The 19,744-nt window shown below is 41.9% G+C and overlaps 1 protein-coding gene across 1 annotated transcript in view; it reads right to left on the bottom strand.

Moving 5' to 3' along the window:
* Positions 1-19,744, bottom strand: part of mei1 (meiotic double-stranded break formation protein 1) — a 102,790-nt gene that overhangs the window by 75,259 nt on the left and 7,787 nt on the right. Inside the window, 5 exon segments of the mRNA XM_078161465.1 lie at positions 1,594-1,693; positions 3,763-3,882; positions 4,358-4,472; positions 7,330-7,508; positions 13,565-13,774. Coding sequence (XP_078017591.1) covers positions 1,594-1,693; positions 3,763-3,882; positions 4,358-4,472; positions 7,330-7,508; positions 13,565-13,774 — 724 coding nt within the window.

The following is a 19,744-nucleotide window of genomic DNA, read 5'->3' on the forward strand; positions in this document are numbered from 1 at the left end:
AACGTCACACAGTTACAACAGCTGCTCGTTCGGGGGCGGTATTGCCTGAAACGACCACTGACCAGGAAGAAAAAAAGCATGAGGTGGAAGAAAACCTGGCTCACCAATTGGCCAGGATGAGAAACGGAAATCCATCCCCTTCAGCTGACAAATTTATGCATTTATGCACTTCCTCACTACATGACACAACATTTTCCAACTTTTTTTTTTTTTTTTTTTTTTTAACCTCTGCTTCTCCCGGTTTGCACTGTTGGCTTTGGGGTTTTTCTTCTACCCAAAATGCACTGCGCTCCATCACTTCCTCTCTTTGGTTCACTTCCTCTCTTTGATTCGCTGGGTAGTCCATTAGCATTTCCCGCTGTAAGCGAGCCGCACCAGGATTCACTTGCAAGTGAACCGAGACCCCCAGTTTTCAAGCGGACCCGGGTTCGCTCGTTTGGTCCACACCAGAGTTCAAATGAGCGTTCACACCACTCCAAACGAACCGAACTATTCATGGAAGCAGACCAGGGTTCATTTAAAGCAGACCAAATAGCGCCAGTGTGATTGCGTCCTAAAAGATTTTTGGTGTCATGGCTGAATATTCAGCTGATATCAACAATATGGAAAAGTCTGCAAGATTTCAGAACGAGACTTCTCCTTGAACAAGACTTGGTTATTCACACTAACAAACAAAGCAGATCAGCGAAAGGTACGGAAAAACATTTCACTTCTCAATAGGGTCCTTTCCATAATGTTGTCAGACACTTACAATGACAATTTGAGCATGTCAGTGGCAAAAACAAGCACTCTTAATGGACATAAATTGACTGTGCACAATTGCCTGTGGGGATTACACTGCAGCCTGTTTCACCGCCGTCAGCTGCTGGGCTCTCTCTCACTACTGGACCAATTTAAAAAAGTGCTGTCTCTATTATACATTTACACACAAAAACATTGGAAAAAAGGGTTTCCCCTAAGTCACTGTGTCAACAAACTTAATCTCATTGCATTCTAATTATGTTAAATAAACTCTTTCATCAGAGTTCAGTAGGCCCTAGTATAAACTGATGATACATGGATGAACTGTAAACTGTTTCTTCAGTTGAAAATATTTTCCGATGACAGCTATATACAGTACTGTGAGGTCTGTGGATCATCTTGAGTATGTTGTTGCTCAGAAACATGTTGTTTTTGTCATTTTTCTGTCCTTTTTCAGTACAGCAGCAGATAACCCAAAACCTCAGTGAGTAAACTTTCAACTGTGTTTTTGTGATTTTGCTGAACTGACCTTTTAACATACATAGGTGTAACAATACCTGAATTTGCAAGTAATCGAAGGGGGACCTTTAAACAAAAATGTCAGCATGGAAAACTGCTGCAGCAAACCGGGACGCCTTAATTAAAACATAATTATTTTTATTTGCTGCAGCTGTGCCTACCCCCTGTGATGTGACAGTGCTCTGTCGGAAGCACAGAGAGGCTGAGATGTGGTGAAATCTTTTTCAGTCAGTAAGCAAAGATGCTTTTTCAAAGGTGGTGCAGTGGAAATAATTCTGGCATTGGAACAGCTCAAAAAAGTGGGAAAAAATAGACATTACAGTGCAGTCTTACCTTTCCAGGATCTCAGTCAGGAGCAGCAGACCTTGTTTCGGCACCTCCAGGTTGGTCAGCCGCAGAGCCTCCTTCAGACTGCGCACCAGGGACTCAATACCTGAAACACAAACACTCGCTGTGTAAAAGAAATAATTGACTCGACAGACAGAGACACATTTTTCTAATCTTGTTCACTGCCAAAGTTACGAGAGTGCTTTGACTGATGTCTATTAAAGTACAAGGTACAACAATTTCCTGCACTACAACAAGTGACATGTTCATAAATGGAATACATGCACAAAGCACACGAACACACAAAATCCTGCATGTCAAACCAATAGTGGAGAATGGTGCATCTTCCTAATTTACTGATACACAGAATCTGCTGTAATGACCTCATGTTTATACTGAACTAGCACTAGGCCTTAACAGTACAAGGAATAGTTACATTAGATATCCTGTGTACTGGTAAATTGAGTTTATCTCTGGGGTGGAGTTAAAGTGCCACAGGATTAAAGAAAGCCACAGACAGTACAATATGATACAGTATACTTTATTGTGCCCGTAGGGAAATTTGTCTCAGACTCATATGCTGCACACATGACACATGACATATCGTCTTATCATATAGCTGCTTCCATGGTGTAATAAGTAGAACCACAGATAAAGCATTTACTGTAATGGCACACACACACACACACACACACACACAGATATCTGTGTGTCAGGACAGTATTTATTATCATGCATTAGGGATGTAAAATATTGACATTTTTTACCATTATTGGATTACTACTAGGTTTTGTGGTCCATTAGTCAGGCATTCAAATTTTGTTAGATTACAATAGCACCATCTGTGTAATTAATAAAAGTGTACAGTAGCTACCTCTGTTCTGGTAGCAGAAGTGGGACTACTATGGCACTAAGTCATCATCTCAAGTCTTTGCACTCAAGTCCCAGGTCAAGACCCAAGTCCTAAATCTCGAGATTTGAGTCCTAAAAGTCATCAACAAATGTGATGCCATTTTACCAGAGTAAGATATCAAATTTACAAGAATCATGAATTAAGTTTGTTAGAAGTTGTCTTGACTTCGTCTGTAATTGTCAACCCGCATGACTGCAATCCGCCTGGTCAACAAGGGCTGTATTGCTTCAGTGTGGGGAGTGCGTGCAGATGAAAAGTGCTTAGACACACCGGGTGCCCCCATCCCCTGTGCCATGATCAATATGCGTCGCGTTTAGAGTCATCCAGCAGATTTTGGCTGCCAGACAGATGGGGAACTCCAGGAGCTGGAGGGTGCCTTAACACCGCTCATCTGCAAACACTCCCCATGCCGCGGTAGCACAGACCTGGTTAAAAATCACCTAAGTATCCCATGAAGTGTCGACTTCCTGGGAATGAATAGTGTTACTGTTAGCTGAATCAGGGAATGAAACGTAATGCATTGATGTGTGGCACACTTTGGGGGGAAAGATATCAAGTATTTTCACGTCAAGAGACTCAAGTCCAAGTGTACAGCTGAACGCTGGAGACTTTTTTAGGCAACTAAAACGTTATAATTAACTTTCATGAACTGAAAACACGCTGAAAAAGTAATGGCTACACCTATACTCCGTGAATCTAGGGTCACGCTGTGGTTACATTACCTAACCAATGTTTTTTGCTGTGGCAGTGACTGTGGCACCCACCTGTCACTTAAAGGGTCCACATCCTTTAATATCCATAACTCTAAGCTTTAATAAAATTTAAACAGATGAGTTACATACACATTTACCCTCCGTGCAGCTGTCATTAATTGGGATTAGCTTCAGAGACCAAAACTATTTTTGTACCAGGCTGGTAACATGTTTATTCCTGCTGTAAAGTTGGGTATTTTAACATGGGGGTCTATGGGGATTGACTCTTTCTCGGGGCCAGCCTCAAATGGCCATTATAGGAACTGCAGTTTTTGGCACTTCCACAGTGGCTTCATTTTTCAGCCCCAGAAGTTTCACAATTGGTCGGAAAACCCATCTTTCCACCAACTGTCCATCAGCAATTATTTTCAGATTTTGAGCGATGTACCACAAAACCCCAAAGTCTAGAAGAGACACAATCACAAACAGACCTAACACACACACACACAAAAGCACAGGGATAACATGATCACGCCTCAGGAATGTTTTCATCTGTCTCAGCTCTCTCACCATAGACAGAGTGACACTGGGAGAAGAAGAGTGGGTCCTCAGTAAGTAACACCAAACAACTGTAGACAGACCACAGCAGCACCTCATTACTACTACTGGCCAGATGGTCGAACAGAAACTCTGTGTGGGAAAAGACGGATGGAGAGAAAAACTTGTGTGAAGGGCTGAAAAAAGAACAGAAAGAGAGAACAGGGAACAATGCTGCAACACTTTAATACTCTGCATCATCATACCACCTCCAAAAACAAATCTGTGTAAAGTTTTCATGCAAATCTAGCCTATGATGACAAAAAAAGATGGTAATATTCTTTTTGAAAGCCCCATCGTATTCTGAAATTCTGGGGCAAGAGAGAAACACAAATAGCTTCCCTACAGTGATGAAGGAATAGGTATAAAAGCAGAGGAGAAAACAACAAAGACAGAGAAGAAGAAAGAGGGATACACAGAGAGACAGCAAGAGAAATAACAAAACGTAAACAAAGCGAGAGAGTAAAAAGAGAAGGCAAAGGAAATTATTTGCAGTAGACAAATCAAAGAGTGCAACAGCTTGTTTAGCTCACATATCCCAGTGTGTGTGTCTGTGTGTGCACATTACCAGCTATGTCAGCTTTGATGAAGGAAGCACTGCACTGAGTGGCAGAATGAACTAGGATGAATGCAATACACTTCGCACTGGACACCTGCAACGTCTCATCACCACTCAGCAGCAACTGGAACAAAAAACAACACTTTATTTATTGGAATTCACCAATCATTGAAGACATAGCATTCAAGTAGTGTGCAGGGCTTCCACAGTGTTTATAGACATAACGTATGGTTTCTCTAACAATGCCAGACTGCTGCTGACATCAGAGATAAAGAAATATCTTGTCAACTGTCTGGTTCCCATCTTCAGTGCACTGTGCTCTGAACTTTCATGTTATGTTAGTTTATGAATGTGCCAAAAGCTGTCAAATATCTGCAGCATGGTTCTGCATGTAATGTATATCCAGGGCAAACTGTACATGCAATTGAGCCTTTGCTAAGCCCCACCCCTTTTGATGGTCCATGAAGCTGTCAGTTAGCATACAGACCACTGTCACTGACTGCACTCCCTGAAGAAACATTACATAATTTTTTGGAAAAAAGAAAAGGCGATTTCTGAGAGAAGCAGACACAAGGGTCTACAATATGTGCTTGAAGAATATATCCAGGATGATAATCTGACTCAGCAGCGTAAACAGGATAAAATGATAAAGACAGAAGCTAAAGCCTACAGATTACAGACAGGACAGAAGACAGTGAAATAAAAGAGGAACTAATAACTGTGGGAGCAAATCTTAGCAAAAGTAGCATGTGTAGGGGCGTCGGTGGCTTAGTGGTAGAGCAGGCGCCCCATGTACAAGGCTGTTGCCGCAGCTGCCCAGGTTCGAATCCAGCCTGTGGCCCTTTGCTGCATGTCATCCCCCCTTCTCTCTCTCCCCCCTTCATGCTTATCTGTCCTGTCCATTAAAGGCAAAATGCCCAAAAAAAATCTTAAAAAATAAAAAAATAAAAAGTAGAATGTGTATACATTCAGTATACCTTCAGTGGCTAGCGTAGCATAGAAGTGCTTTGCATATGCCCAACGTTTAACCACGACTATCTCAAGGCACAGCTGGGTGGAGGAAGGGGTCCGGTTTGGTGACCTCAGAATTGCATCTCTATTTGCAGATCATGTGGTTCTGTTGGCTTCATCACACCGTGACCTCCAGCATGCAGTGGGGCGGTTAGCAGCCAAGTGGTAAGTGGTCAGTATGAGGGTCAGCACCTTGAAGTCTCAGGCCATGGTTCTCTGCCGGAAAACGGTGAATTGCCCCCTCTGGGTTGGAAGTGAGTTACTGCCCCAAGCGAAGGACTTCAAGTATCTCGGGGTCTCGTTCAAGAGTGAGGGTAGAATGAAGCTTGCAATGGATTGGCCGTTTGGTGCAGCACCTGCTGTGCCAGACCATTGTAGTGAAAAGAAAGCTGAACCAGAAGGCAAAGCTTTCGATTTACTGGTCGATCTACATCCCAACCCTCACCTATAGTTATGTGCTATGGGTAATGACCAAAAGAATCAGGTCGCAGATACAAGCAGCCAAAATGAGTTTCCATTGAAGGGATGTTGGGTTCAGCCTTAGAGACAGATGAAGGAGCTCAGACATCTGGAGGGAGCTCGGAGTGGAACCGCTGCTCCTGTTGAAAGGGGTCAGTTAAGGTGGTTCGGGCATCTGATCAGGATGCCACTTGGGCACCTTACGTTAGAGGTGTTCCAGGCCCATCCAACTGGTAGGAGGCACCAGGGTGGACCCAGAACAGGCTAGAGAGATTACATATCTCGTCCGGCTGGAAAGCTGGGGAGAGGAGCGTCTGGAATACTTTGCTCAGCCTGCTGCCCCCATGACCCATCTTCAGATAAGCGATTTAAAAAGGATGGATGGATGGATGGATGGATAACTCAAAATCCACAAAACCTGCCTGAAAATGAAGAAAATCTTAAGTGACTGCATGAGTCTATCCAGCACAGCCAAAAAGTTCTCGGACCCTGCATCAGAGTTGGCTGATAATACGCAAAGGGTCAGTTAGTAGCTTGAAAATGAAATCTGAAAAATTATCAGAATGAGTATCCTTGTGTACACCTGTCAATTCTTAAGATTTCTGATCTCGGTAAACTCCTTTAAGAAATGTCTAAGCCACAAAGATATGATTTATTGTTCTTCTATGATTATGCAAGTCCAGCACTGGGTGAGGCAAAAATATCAACTTCACAATTTGAAGTCCTTATATAACATAACTGATCCATTTTGTCTTCATAAATGAGGTCTATATATTGGAAATTACGAAGGTACACTGAAACCACAGTGATCCCTGAGATGAATACGGATGGATTACTTACTTATAAACTCTTTGCATAAAACCTGAGACTTAGTGTGCTGTACATGAAGTCATTTAGTACCAACAGCAGCAACTAAACAATCCACCATGTGGAAAATTGAAGAAAAGTGGCTAGGGACTCTGCTGTTAGAGTTTGCATGATTTTTTTTACTTGTTTAGTTTTAGTGCAGCATATTTACTGAAGTTTGTCTTCATAAGTGCAACAACACTTAAGGTTTTTTTTTTGTTCTTTTTCCCTTCCAAGTTCCCTGTGGATTTCCTGGAGTTGTATATGATTAAAAACAGTAAATTTATTTAGTAGATTGGATCCTAAAACAACACAATGATTATGTTCTGGGAGGTCATTCAGATTTAAGTGAATGCTTATTTAGTTATGAGTTAGATTTTATAACAACTCAACACAACAGTGAGCTACAAAAAAAGGAAAAAAGGAAAAACCCCTCTGACATCATGAGCTGTGCTGTAATGTGAGTCATAACTGAGAAAATCTAACTAGATGTAATCTACACATTGATTTCCCAGACACGAAGCACAAATATTTGTCCAGGGGCAAAGCCTCCCTGAACCACTATTCAAAGGCACATTAATCCAGGATAAGAACTTCTTGTTATGATTATCGTCAGCGTCAGAATGCTGGTCTTGGGGGTGGGAGCAGGATGTTTGGACAGAGACCTTTTTCAGTATGAGAGGCAGAGGGCATTGGTCAGGGGACTGTTGCTCTTGGTTTTGGCTGAGGGTCTGGCTGTTGTTGGTGTAGCTGTTCTGGTTCTCATGGCACACGATCTGCTCTCCAGGGCAGTTCATCAGAACTGACACCGCCTCTCCCTGCTGCAACAGCCGCCACAGCAGGCCTAACAGATAAAAGACAAGGTCCAGAAAGCAATTAATGAAGACAAAGCTCAACATTCTGCAAATCTAATATATACAAATCCTAACAGACTAATCACAAGGTCCTAGACAAGACAGGGGGATAAATTCTTTCATGATGATTTGCACTTATAAACATCAGACAACTTCTACAAAGATAAAACACTGTGGTGAAGAGATTTTTCTTACTCACATTTTGATTATGAAGAAGAAAGAAAATACAAACAAGACAAAACCACAACACAAGAACAGTATGTCAGAGGTTACAGACAAGATGATATAAATATAATATACTTCAGAGATCAATCTTTCTTGACCAGACTTCTCCGTTGTACTTATAAGGTTCAAGGTTCCTTTACTTTGTTCTGGCTTTACATCTTGATTGGTCAAACACTCCTTAAACAAAATGTCTCTTACTTTTATAGTCTTTTATGAGTGTACACGGTCCAGCTAAGCCAAGGGTGTCAAACATACAGTTCGCAAACCAGAATTGACTTGCCAAAGGGTCCAATCTGGCTCACTGGATGGCTTTGCACTCCTAATATTGATGCACTTGTGAAGGCTAATGGGTCTTTCTTTATTTTTACAACTTTATTTTATCAGTGTTTTCAGGTTAAAGAAGGAGAAAAAAAAAAGCTTCTCCATCCAGTGAATTTCGTTAATAATTGCAATCCAGTCGTCCTTTGGGGGCTTGCCTGTAGCCACCTCCGTGCGATGGCTTTCTTGCTTGCAGCCAAAAGTACTTTGTAAAGGTATTTATATCTATTAAGAGATTGTCTGGGATTTTGCCCAAGTACAATATGACAAAAGAACAATCAACTTCTATTCCAAAGATGATCCTTATCTGGCAATCTCTTGCCAATATGGATAAATAAGTGGGCATCCCCAAAAAATATGACAGTGGTCTGCCATTGATTTACCACATAGCCTCCAACATTCATCCCAGCCCCAGGGGATAAATTTAGATTTTGGAGTCAAAATATCGTATTATGTTTTTCCAGCAGAACTCCCACCAGGATCTTGAATTGGTGGTCCTAGTTTGACTCTCCCAAATATCATTCCAATCATCCTCAGATATCTCCAGACCTGATGCCCTCTCCCATTTCTGTTTGACCTGCTAATGGGGCTTTCACACAGCCACACGGTAACTCGCCGCCGCCAATCATTTCAATGAGGGCAAAGCGGCAGAGGGGAAGCAGTTTCTAACATGGCCATAGGTGTATGAAGCAGTTCACCGCCCACGTGCCCACACACAGATTCTGCTTTGCCGTATGTTGAACTCCTGGCAATTGCCCCCTGGCTTTGGCCGCTCACACAGTAGGCATCACAGAAGCAGAAAGACATGATGGAGGAGCTGATAATGTTGGTGTCTGAATACCAAAGAGTTATGGCACTGCAAACTTATAAGGACAACCAGTAGAAAAACTGAGCCTGGGATAAAATTTCCACCAAACTTCAGATGACTGGTAAATTGTCCAAATATGTAGAAATGTTTTCTTCATACAACATGCAGCTACAAGCAAGCTTGTAATTCTGCCAGTGCTCACCTGCCTGTCACTGTAGCCATGAACTACAGCGGCAGCAGACACTTTTAGAAATGCTTTGCCTTTTGGGGGAACACTCTTGCAGGTGGGTGGTTGTCAGGGCGGTTACCATGCAGTGGTGTGAAAGCAGTTTAAGAGGTGCCAGGTTTCAGGAGCAAGTTTAACAGTGAGCCACCTGCTTCATGTAATGCAATGCATATGTAAAGATACTGAACATTGTGCAAAACAAAGTTAATTAGCAGCTTCATAACATAAGAACGCCTTGATAAGGCACTGTCAAAACTTTAGATTTGTAAATGGTTTGTAAAGTAGGGGATAACTTAACCTGCTTCCTTTAAAGTTTCCACTTGAGTTCCGTGAAAAACTGAGATCTATTGTTAAAATTGCACTTATTTTTCTTAAGACATCTCAGGTTTTTCACTATTTGTTTTGTAAACGTTTGAATGTTATCAAAATGTACTTCTTTACATAAGAAAAAGGGGAAAATTTGGATGTGTTGTTATTTATAGGTTATTTTGCAACGTTATTACTGGTCGAGCCCACATCAATTTGGACTGCATGTGGCCCATGAAGTCTGACACCCCTGATCTAAGTCATTGGGCCCTATTTAGATGGTCTAAAGCGGACGGCGGAGGGCGCATAATCCATGTCGCAAGTGTCATTGCTATTTAGATGCAGGCACAGTTGTCATTTCACGCCCTGCGCCCTTGTCGTCTAACTAGCAAATGAACTTGCGCTTCTCTGGGTGTGTTGGTCTAAAAATGAGGAGTGGTCAGGCGCAGTCATGGCACGTTGCTAGTTAGATGACGTAAAAAGCAAATGCGCCAGTGACCAACAAAAACCTGGTCTAAAGTTAACGGCGCAGTATTTCGCTGTTAAACAAGTTAGTAATATGCATCTCTAGGCGGGTGCAGAACGCGCGTGCACTCTGCTCAGACACACACACGGAGCAGCCACACATATGCAAAAGATAACAAATAAAAATATGATTACAATGTGAAAGGTTATTATTGTGCACATTAAAATATTTATCAGAAACACGTCTTAATGGTCAGTCATTAATCAGAATGATCTGAGCCTGTAAAATGAACCTGTCTTTCCCAAATGAGTTGTGATCATTTTGGCATGTAAATCACAAAATCAAAGATGTAAAAACATTTGATAAACTTTATTATGACATAAACACAACAATAACCAGCTTCTGTGAACTAAAAACGTAAACTTACAGCCCTACAAGTACAAATGTATATGTAAAAAAAAAGCTTTTAGAACGTAAAACTGAAGATCATCTTGTCAGGAGGAGGAGGAGGAGGATGACCCCAGCTCCGCAGCCAGCACGCAGCCAGCACGCAGCCAGACCAGACGGGCCCGGGTGCAGCCACGGGACCAGCCCTTCCTGCACCTTCAGGCGGGGGGGTTCAGGATGCTGGAGAGGGAGCTGGGCTCTCTAACCTCCCAGGTTAAAATAAAATAAATTGAATAACTTACAATTTGTTGACAGCGTTTCTCTTGTGCGCGTGCGATCTCTTTCTCTCTTGCAGTCTCACTCTGTTTCTTTTCTTTTGGCTTTTCTAAGATGACAGATGCTGAATATATACTCCCTATCTGATGCTGTGGCTGTTTGTGGCTGGCTGAGAGGGATGTGAACTTATTAGTTTGCAGCTGTGTTACTGTAATCAAATCAGGTTGGGTTTCCATTACGCGTGCCAAACGGTGCCAGTCCCCTTTGATCTGTCATCAGATGTGACGGGACAGTCGATATAGAGATACATTTTTCGTCTCCTCAGCTGTAAAACGGTCACTCTTTCCAGTTGGTAGGTCCGCCATCTAACTAGCTCTCCGCCATGCGCTCCAATTGCGCCTCTTTTAAAAAGGAATGAGAGGTGACACTCTGATTGGCTTATTGAATGATACGCCCAAAACACACCCATGACTAATTCACAGAGTAAGTCCAACCCTTTTAGACTCTCCGCCATGGCGCACAGTCTGAAAACACGCTGTCTAACTAGCAAATGACTGGGACACGCCCATGCGCCGCACGCCTGGCGCTTTGCGTTTAGGACCATCTAAATAGGGCCCTTAATCTCTGCAAAGCCCCTGCAGGGCTGAGGCTGCACGTCCCATCATTATCCGTCCTATGAAGTCCTTTAGCCAGAAATTCAAACAAAAAAATGACTTACTTTTCGGCCTTACTTTTCGGTTCATAAGGATGATCTTTTTCACTGAAAGGAATGCCATAGTCACACGTTTGGGCAAAGTGATATATCCGCATTTAATATTAAACATATTTTTGATTCCTTCCTGAAACTGTCTTATTTCTGTGCAATGCCATAACATATGTATTAAAGATCCTCTCTCCACCGCCATGTCAAAATAGGTCTGACATATTAGAATTCAGTTTAATCAGCTTTTATGGAGTTATGTATATGGTATAAAATCTTTATCTGTATAAGACTCAAACACCTTTTGAAAAGTAATTTGTGCTGTACGTCACATTATAGTGTCCTTTTATCCAGTGGTGGGTGTTTTCTAAGATCATGATCCCATTGTAATTTAAATGTATCCATGCAGAGAGATATAAGTCTGTAAAGTTAAGACACTGTGCCTCTATTTATTACAATCTTTTCCAGTTTATTATCTGTTTCTTTATTTGAGGCCAGTATACAGTAGCGCCTCGAGATATGAGTTTCTGCAATACAGATTTCAGCCGTAGATACTACAGGTGGGGAGATTCGTCACAATCTGTTTGTATCTGTGATCATGAAAATGCAGAGTGCGTCTTACCAAAGTATGGCATGAATAAAATATGATCATTTTGACTTACATACCGTGGCCACTTGTTAATCAGAGTTTAAGAAGTCAGGTAACATTAAGTCCTCATCCCTCATTTGGTAGAAAAAAAGGAAGAGACCTTGTGAAAGATCAGCATGACAAAAAGCAGATGAATATACAGCTAATAATGATAAACATCAACCATAAGGCTGAGCCCAAAGTCCATTCAAGCGTCATACTACCACACTGACGAGCACAGAGGCATGTAAGTCCACTGAGGCCCTTCATTACCCTGTTGTAATAGCAGAAAACTGATTTAAGTTTCACAAAAGGATATTAGGACCAGAACATACTGTACACAAATCCAAACCCAAACGCACAATGCAATAAAAAGTAATATAATTAGCAATTAAATGTTGCCCAGCTGCACAGCTTTTCTTTTCCTTTCCAGCCATCTGGAGACAAAGTAATAAAACACAACACAAAAAAATCATTTTTAAACATTATAAAAAGCATATTTCTTTTCATGGAAATGCCGTTAACACTCTGTTTATAATACAGCAGTGAAGAAGAAGAATAATAATCCTGTTAAATTCCTCCATGTTGTTGTTCTCACCGGGGCTGGTGAGGGTAAGCTTATTAAGATTAAATCAATTCAAAATAACACAAACAACAACAGTAAAAGCTCAACTGCAGCTACACTAAAAGCCAGAGCAAACCAACCTCGCACCTCTACTCCAAGCACACAGTGGATCCCACCTTTCTCCAAAGTTAATATGGTGATAAAACAACTCCAAATTTCTAGGGGATAATGACTCTATTTCCTTTTCAATAACTCCACTGTGGTTATCACCCGCTGCACATGCTGGCAAGCTTATTATCCTTATAACTCAAAATTTCTACAAGATAATAACTCTTTCATCTCAGTATAATCCCTCGTCTATGTCCATCTTGCCTCACTCTTAAGTAGATTCTGGATCTTCACTGAGAAAGATGATGATAAATGTGTTACTTTATGACCTGTTAGCTTTTTCTAATTAAAAAACAGCTTTATAATATTATCAATGACCCCTACAAAGGAGTGGAAACATCTTATGATAAGACATTAGTTGATTGATTCACTTTGGTTCTGACAAATTTCTTAAAAGTGACTATTTTTGCATAAAAACCTGACGTGAAACAACATAAATGCCACCAACGCTATTACATCTTTTACTTTTCTTTTTAGTCCACACCCCTATTAGCCGTCATCCTTACTCTCTCCCAGGCAGCTGGGAGTGAAGTTATGTTTCATACATTTCAAATGACATAATAGCCTTTCCTTCAGACTGTCACCAAACTAGTTGCTGATGTGCTCAGCTCCAAAATTTCATCCATTTTTAATAACATCTTTCCTCTATCTCACAAACTGTATTTTTCATGCTAAGCATGCTGTACTGATCTCAACAACTTCAAACCTTTAGATGACAGAAACTCAATCTCACTAGTGCCTAATAAATCTAAATGAGGCCAATAATTTTTCATCCAGGCAGCTAACGATGCTCTCATACAGTTATTTTGAAAAAGTACATTTCTACAAAGTGGAAAAAAACTGGCTCAAAAGTCACAAAACTTATGGTCATGAAAACTTTCAGCTCATGATGAATATTTTAATTTAAAATATATTCTAGCTTTGCTCCAGACAGCTGAATAAACTCAACAAAAGATGATTTTTTTTTTCTCACCAACGCAGTTGTTGATGAGCTGGGGGGAACCGGCATTGGTTAAGGTCTGCAGCAACAGGAAACACACTCTGTCCCTGATGGCAACGGGCAAGGACTGGGTTGCTGAGCCCCCAGTTGTCTCGAACAGTTTGAGCCACACATACAGGACCGAAGCCTTCAACACTTCATCTGGGTGATTCCAGGCCGAGCACAGGTGTGCCAGCAAGGACACTGGTGAACAGAAATGGGAGACAGATGAGTAAACACAAATAAAGGAACTAGTAAGGAATAAAAGATGAGGATAAATACATGATCAAGTGGGGAAACTGGGTTGGTGCAACCACAACAAATATCTTACATATAAATACAACAAATCAAGTAAAGTGTGTTTAATCTACCTGTGTGTCTCACAGATACCCATATCGTAAGATTAGAGGGAGCAGACAAAGATTCCCAGAGGAGCGTTTAAGGAAATATATTGTGAGGGAAGCGCAGATTAACAGACAACAATGAGAGCAGTGAGACAACAACATGGAAATGGTGCAAACCACTGGGAACAAAGTGTGTTTGTGAGTTTCACCTGAACAACCTCTTTAGCTATGACAGACAATGGCAGAGCCAACACTGGAGGGAAAGTTGCCATGAAGATGAAAGGATTGAAGATTGGCTACTGAGGAGACGGCACAGTAAAATGGCAGGCGGAAGAAAAGGAGATTTAAAAAAAAATACAAAGTGGTGGGATAGGAGTCTCTTCTCTGAGCCAGAGACTCCCAGGTTGGCTCTCTGACAGAGACAGCATGATTTAGATTCACAAGAAGGGAAAAGAGAAAGACAGAGAGACACTTATGGAGAGACTGATGGTGCGAAAGAGAAGATAAGAAGAGACAGGTAGAGGTAGAAAGGCTGAGTTAGTGAAAGAGAGGAAGCCGGAGGATGAGAGAGTATGAAACAGATGCAAGGAGGGAGAGCCATACACACATTCAGCCACAAAAAAAGAGGAGTAAAGAGAGACACAGATGTAAGATGTAGAGAGACAGAATTTACAAATACATAAACAGCGTGATGAATAAGTTGCTGCTAATGGGCAACAGCATTTGTGTGCATGTACAGTCCTTGACCTTAGATTAACAGAGTTAGCCTCTTTAATATTACTACTGTTTTTGCACTGAAATGTCCGAAGAAGCTGTGCCTATCAAATGAAGATATTTAAGTTCAGGCTGACAGAAAACACAGATCCAATCATACAGCCCTTAAGGCCACAGTATCTTCTAAATAACTAGAAGGGCATTCACAGAGCACAGACCTCTGCTAAGGCCTAATGCCCTATTTAGCAATGTTAACAATTCAGATCTGCTTCAAATTTAATGGATTCTTACTTGCTCATGCTGTACCCTTCCACCTAGTTTCATGATAATTGGCAAATGGTTTTTCCATAATCTTGCTGATAGACAGACACAGGACAAACCAACAGTCAAACAAACCAACCAAATCACATAACCCTGTGGGCTGAGGTAATTACAATCTCTCTGAAAACATGAACTGAAAGAAGTGACATTAACTACTGGGGCTGTGGTGGTTTGTGTATTCGTGCCAAGCTGTCACAAAACAGGAGTTATGGTTCAGTGCATGTAGCCGCACGCAGAATACACGGTATATAGGCTGATGCACATAATGCAGAACCAAAGTTCACACGCTCTAGTTCCACCCAGAAACTTATATGTATGCTAACAGCATACATAGGCAACTGGAATTGATTGAATGATGAGAGTCTTCAAGAAACTCAAGCAAGTCCCGTTGCCTACGATACAGCACTTATGATTGTGCTGAGGTTAAAACAACAAGCTGATTGGCGTGAAGTCAGTCAAATGAAACGCTGAAGCGCGACCTGCCTGCAGGTTCCTAAGAAGCTACGAGAGCAATGGAGAGCGAGTTGCGTATAAGACGAGGATGATGCGTCGACGTTGCTCTGTAGTTGCAGGGTTTGTAATTGGAAACACAACCACTATGCTAACGAACATTCAAAGGCTCAACCAGATTCCTGGGCTGAGGAAAAAACTATTATGAAAATAGTTCACCAAAGTTGCCAGAGTACAAAATGTTACCCCTTTTCCACCAACATTTCCAGGAACTTTTATTACCAGGAATTTATTTACCTGGGTAAAAGAATTCCTGGTAATCTGTGTGGTTTGCATTTCCACCACACCTCAAAGGTCTGGGAAATTTATTCAAATCAGGCTGATGACGTAGATGATTCGGTGTGTGCCCTATATTTAGCTACACCACCTTGTTGCCTGGTAACATGGTAACATTAGTGCTGGTAGAGACTGGAGCGGCTGTTTCTCTCGGGTCCATGTCATTGGTTCGACAGTCCATTGGTTCGACATCCCATTAGTCCGACTGTCCGCGGTGCTGAATGGCTCGCGGCGGGCGTATAGTGCACCGCGACTGGCTTGTGGAGCAGGCCCACGGCTTATGTGTTTTCACTTTCTTTTTCATTTTAACCCACACCATGATCTTTTCCTGACCCTAACCAAGTGGTTTTTGTGCCTAAACCTAACCAGATCTTAACCACAGGGCATCATGATGATTTCGGAACGGACTTCGGAACAATGAGTTTAATATGGTCGGAACAATGGGATGTTGAACCAATGGGCTGTCGAACCAATGCGCAGTTCCCGTTTCTCTCAGCCAGCAGCTAAGTTTAAAAGTATTTTAAGACAAGTGACAAACTCAGTTAGTCTACATACAGCCAGCTGTCATTTGAGCTTATTATTGTGCATGTATATGGAGGAGTTCAGCGCCGGCACAAAAGACCTGATACCATTAGCACTTATCAATACAACGGTCTTTGATAGTTTCGTCCCGGTACTAATTTAGTCCCGAGTTTCGGTACCTATCCTTAATCAAGACACAAACAAAGTGAAGGTTGTAGAAATGAAATAAAGTTTGAAGCAGCTGCCCGTACCAGGAAGTGCGGAACGCTGCAACTGTGTGTGTTCCACCAATCAGCGTTCTTCAGCAAACAGCCCCACCCCTCAAGAATTACGGGTAATCTGAAAAGTCCTACCCCCCTACTAGGTACTTTTTCAGGGAAAGTTTGGGGTTTAGGGAAAGTTTTTTTACGCGGGTAATTTCGGTGGAAACGCGCAGAGGTGGTTCAAAATCCCGGGTAATTGATAAAAGTTCCTGCAATGCATAAGGGGCTTTGTCTGTCGTTGACACTTGCACTACTGTTTGCTTTTTTTATTTTGCTCAGTGAACAAATGGCAACTTTCTGCCAATGACCACATCCCCAACAGTAGGGACCGAGGTCAAAGTATAGGCCTACAGCAGCACAGTACTGTATAAAAGGACGAAATGTGCTGGCACAGTGGGGAAAAATAAATTAAGAACCCAGCTTTGTTAATCAGGGATACCATAACCTTGGGCGTTTACATGACAGCTATAATAAGTACTATATTTATGTGGCTATTATCAAATTATAAGAGTGCAAAAGCTGGGACTAAATAAGGGTACACACAATGGAAGGTCAGGCACAGACAGAGGGAGAAAGAAGTGGCAAGAGTGAAGAAAGATAGGAAACAAGTATGAAGAGCATCTTTGAGAAGAGAGGAATAAACAATGTTTAAGTGTGGGGCAGTGCTGGAGGTGAAAGGAGACAGAGGAACAGAGAGTCAGCGAGTGTACAACAGAGAGAGAAAGAGATGACAGAGGAGGAGAGCCAAGCCCAAGCCCAGCTGCTCTGTGAAGCAGATCAAAACCCATGTGAGGCAGGAGAAGCTCCCAGACATGTTTGATTAAACCAAAATATATGAGGCGGCCAAGATGAGAGCCAGGCATATAGAAAGAGAAGGAGAGAGTGAAGAAGGAAGAGGGGGAGGAGGGAGATAAGACCTCCTCAAACAGCGGATGGAAATGGAAGGAACACAATTTAAGAGTGGTGAAAGAACGGGTGGAAAATAAAAAAGCTTTACTGCTGTTTAACACCACATTTTATGACGCGTGCACACAAACACGGAGACAGACGCACAAAGGATGGAAAGAAAAAAGATGAAACGTTTCTCTTTGCTTTCTTTAACAGAGAAAACCAGAGGTTCATTTCCGTTTGCCTTGTTTACTGTTTCTTAGCCCCACTGTGACGCTGTGAACCACCACTCTCTGTTCAGCTTGTGATCTGCTTTCTACAGTATTCCTCTGTTGTTCTGCACTCTTTGCTTCAGCCTGCTTAACTAAACCTTTCTCTGGCTTGCTCTGTGGCTTTTTACCCTTTCAGCTTGTAGCGTTTCCCACATATAAAATGCGTTTCTTTGGCCGAACCAAACACCCACCCTCCCTTATTAGAGACACTATGTCCTTAACAACTTAACTGTCGGATATGGGGGCTCTGACCATCCCGACCTGTCAGAAACACTGCAGCCTGCACCATTATGCTTCCCCTCCCTTATCATCCTTGCCTCCTCTTTCCTTATCTCATTAATGCTTCATCCCTCCGCCCTGCTCTCTCATTTTGTCTGTATCCACTCCTCAGTCAGGACCTAAGGGAGTAAGACACCAGCAATGCAGAAATGAGAGAGGGAGGTGGAAGGAGAGAGTGAATAAAAGACAGATTCAGACAAAGAAAAGCAAAGGGGTGAGAAAACTGAGAGGTAAATCAGTGAGATAGACCGGCAGACAGCGAGTCACAGAGAGAGCGAAATGTGTCGGATGCTCTGGGCTCGTGTTGTCATTGCCGCACTGCTGTCATTAGTCCAAACAGCTCCACAGAGACTTGTTGAGTGACAGGCCACAGACAGGCACACACAGTCAATAGTGGCAGCCCACATCTTGCATCAGCATCGCAACAACCCACTGCTACCTTTGGCTATTCAGGGGAGCTTGTAAAACTCATGAAAATACATAGGGAGGTGGACACACGTAGCATAGCAAAATGCTGCCTGCTTATTTGGCACAAGGCTCGCATTGCCTGTAAAAACAAGCACTCAGGGGTAACACAAACACACTACAACACACACACACACACACACACACACACACACACACACACACACACACACACACACACACACACACTACATTGAAGTTGATTAACGAGGCCCTTTAAACAGAGTGCCGTAATGGTTCAGTAAGTAGACAGACATCATACAGGTGGTTGTAGCGGAGATTAAATTTGTGCGTGTGGGAGGTGTGGTGAGTTGTTGTTGTTCTGCCTCTACACTGCAGAATTGTACACAGATATGAAGATACAAATATATCCATATATATATTGGGATTTCAGGAGAAAGGTTGGATAAGCATGTATTCGTAACTTTTGCAGCTTTTTTATTTTCAGCGAGAGCTGGCCTGGGATTGGCAATGCAGATAGAATTTTAAGTATGAACACTGCACGGTTATCTCAATGCAGCTGGAGCGTAATTGAAAAGGTCATAGCAGCTAGAGAGATTGAATTGAGAAAGTGCATGGGAAAGGATATGAAAAATACAGTTTTGTGACTTTTTTCCCCATTTCTCAGAGGCAGAAGGAGTGGAATTGGGTACAGCACAGGGAGGACTATTTCTAAAGTGGACACAGTACAACCATTTCTATGCATTAGTGATATTATTGAAAAGGTCAAAATTGTGGATATCCGTGCGCAGAGGGAACAAGGGATGCTGCAAATTAAATATTCTTTCATATCACATTCTTCCGTTGGAGGTGAACTGTAATATTTCTAATATATTTCCGGATCTCAGCTTTCAAGGTGAATTGCCCCTGCATCTCATTATTTTTCTTGCCAATTTTTTTAGGCGGCGCAGTGAAGATACACATGAGAGATGTGACAGTATGATGAGCTATCTGAGATTTAACCTCATCCTAACTCACTTGCATTTTTAAAGCTGTCCCAAGTACTTCTTTTATAATGGATTCTCTATTCCCTCAAACAAATATGTAACTCTCTAAATGTCATTCTGTCAGTTTCTAAATAAGCAAATACATCACCCTTTTGTCAAGTATTAATACTTAACTGGGCAGAATGATATGAATTGCTGACATTTCCTAATACAATGGCTGTTTATCACCTGCCCTCAAACAAAGCAATGTCAACACCAAAGTGGACTCATATTTTTGGTGCTTTTTGCAGACTGATATTGACTATAAGTGCCACTTTATGAGAGCAAAGCAATACACATGAAAACATAGTGCTGTTTCCCTTTGTACACCAGT

The sequence above is a fragment of the Epinephelus lanceolatus genome, chromosome 18 (assembly GCF_041903045.1).
Source record: "Epinephelus lanceolatus isolate andai-2023 chromosome 18, ASM4190304v1, whole genome shotgun sequence".
Taxonomy (NCBI): Eukaryota; Metazoa; Chordata; class Actinopteri; order Perciformes; family Serranidae; genus Epinephelus; species Epinephelus lanceolatus.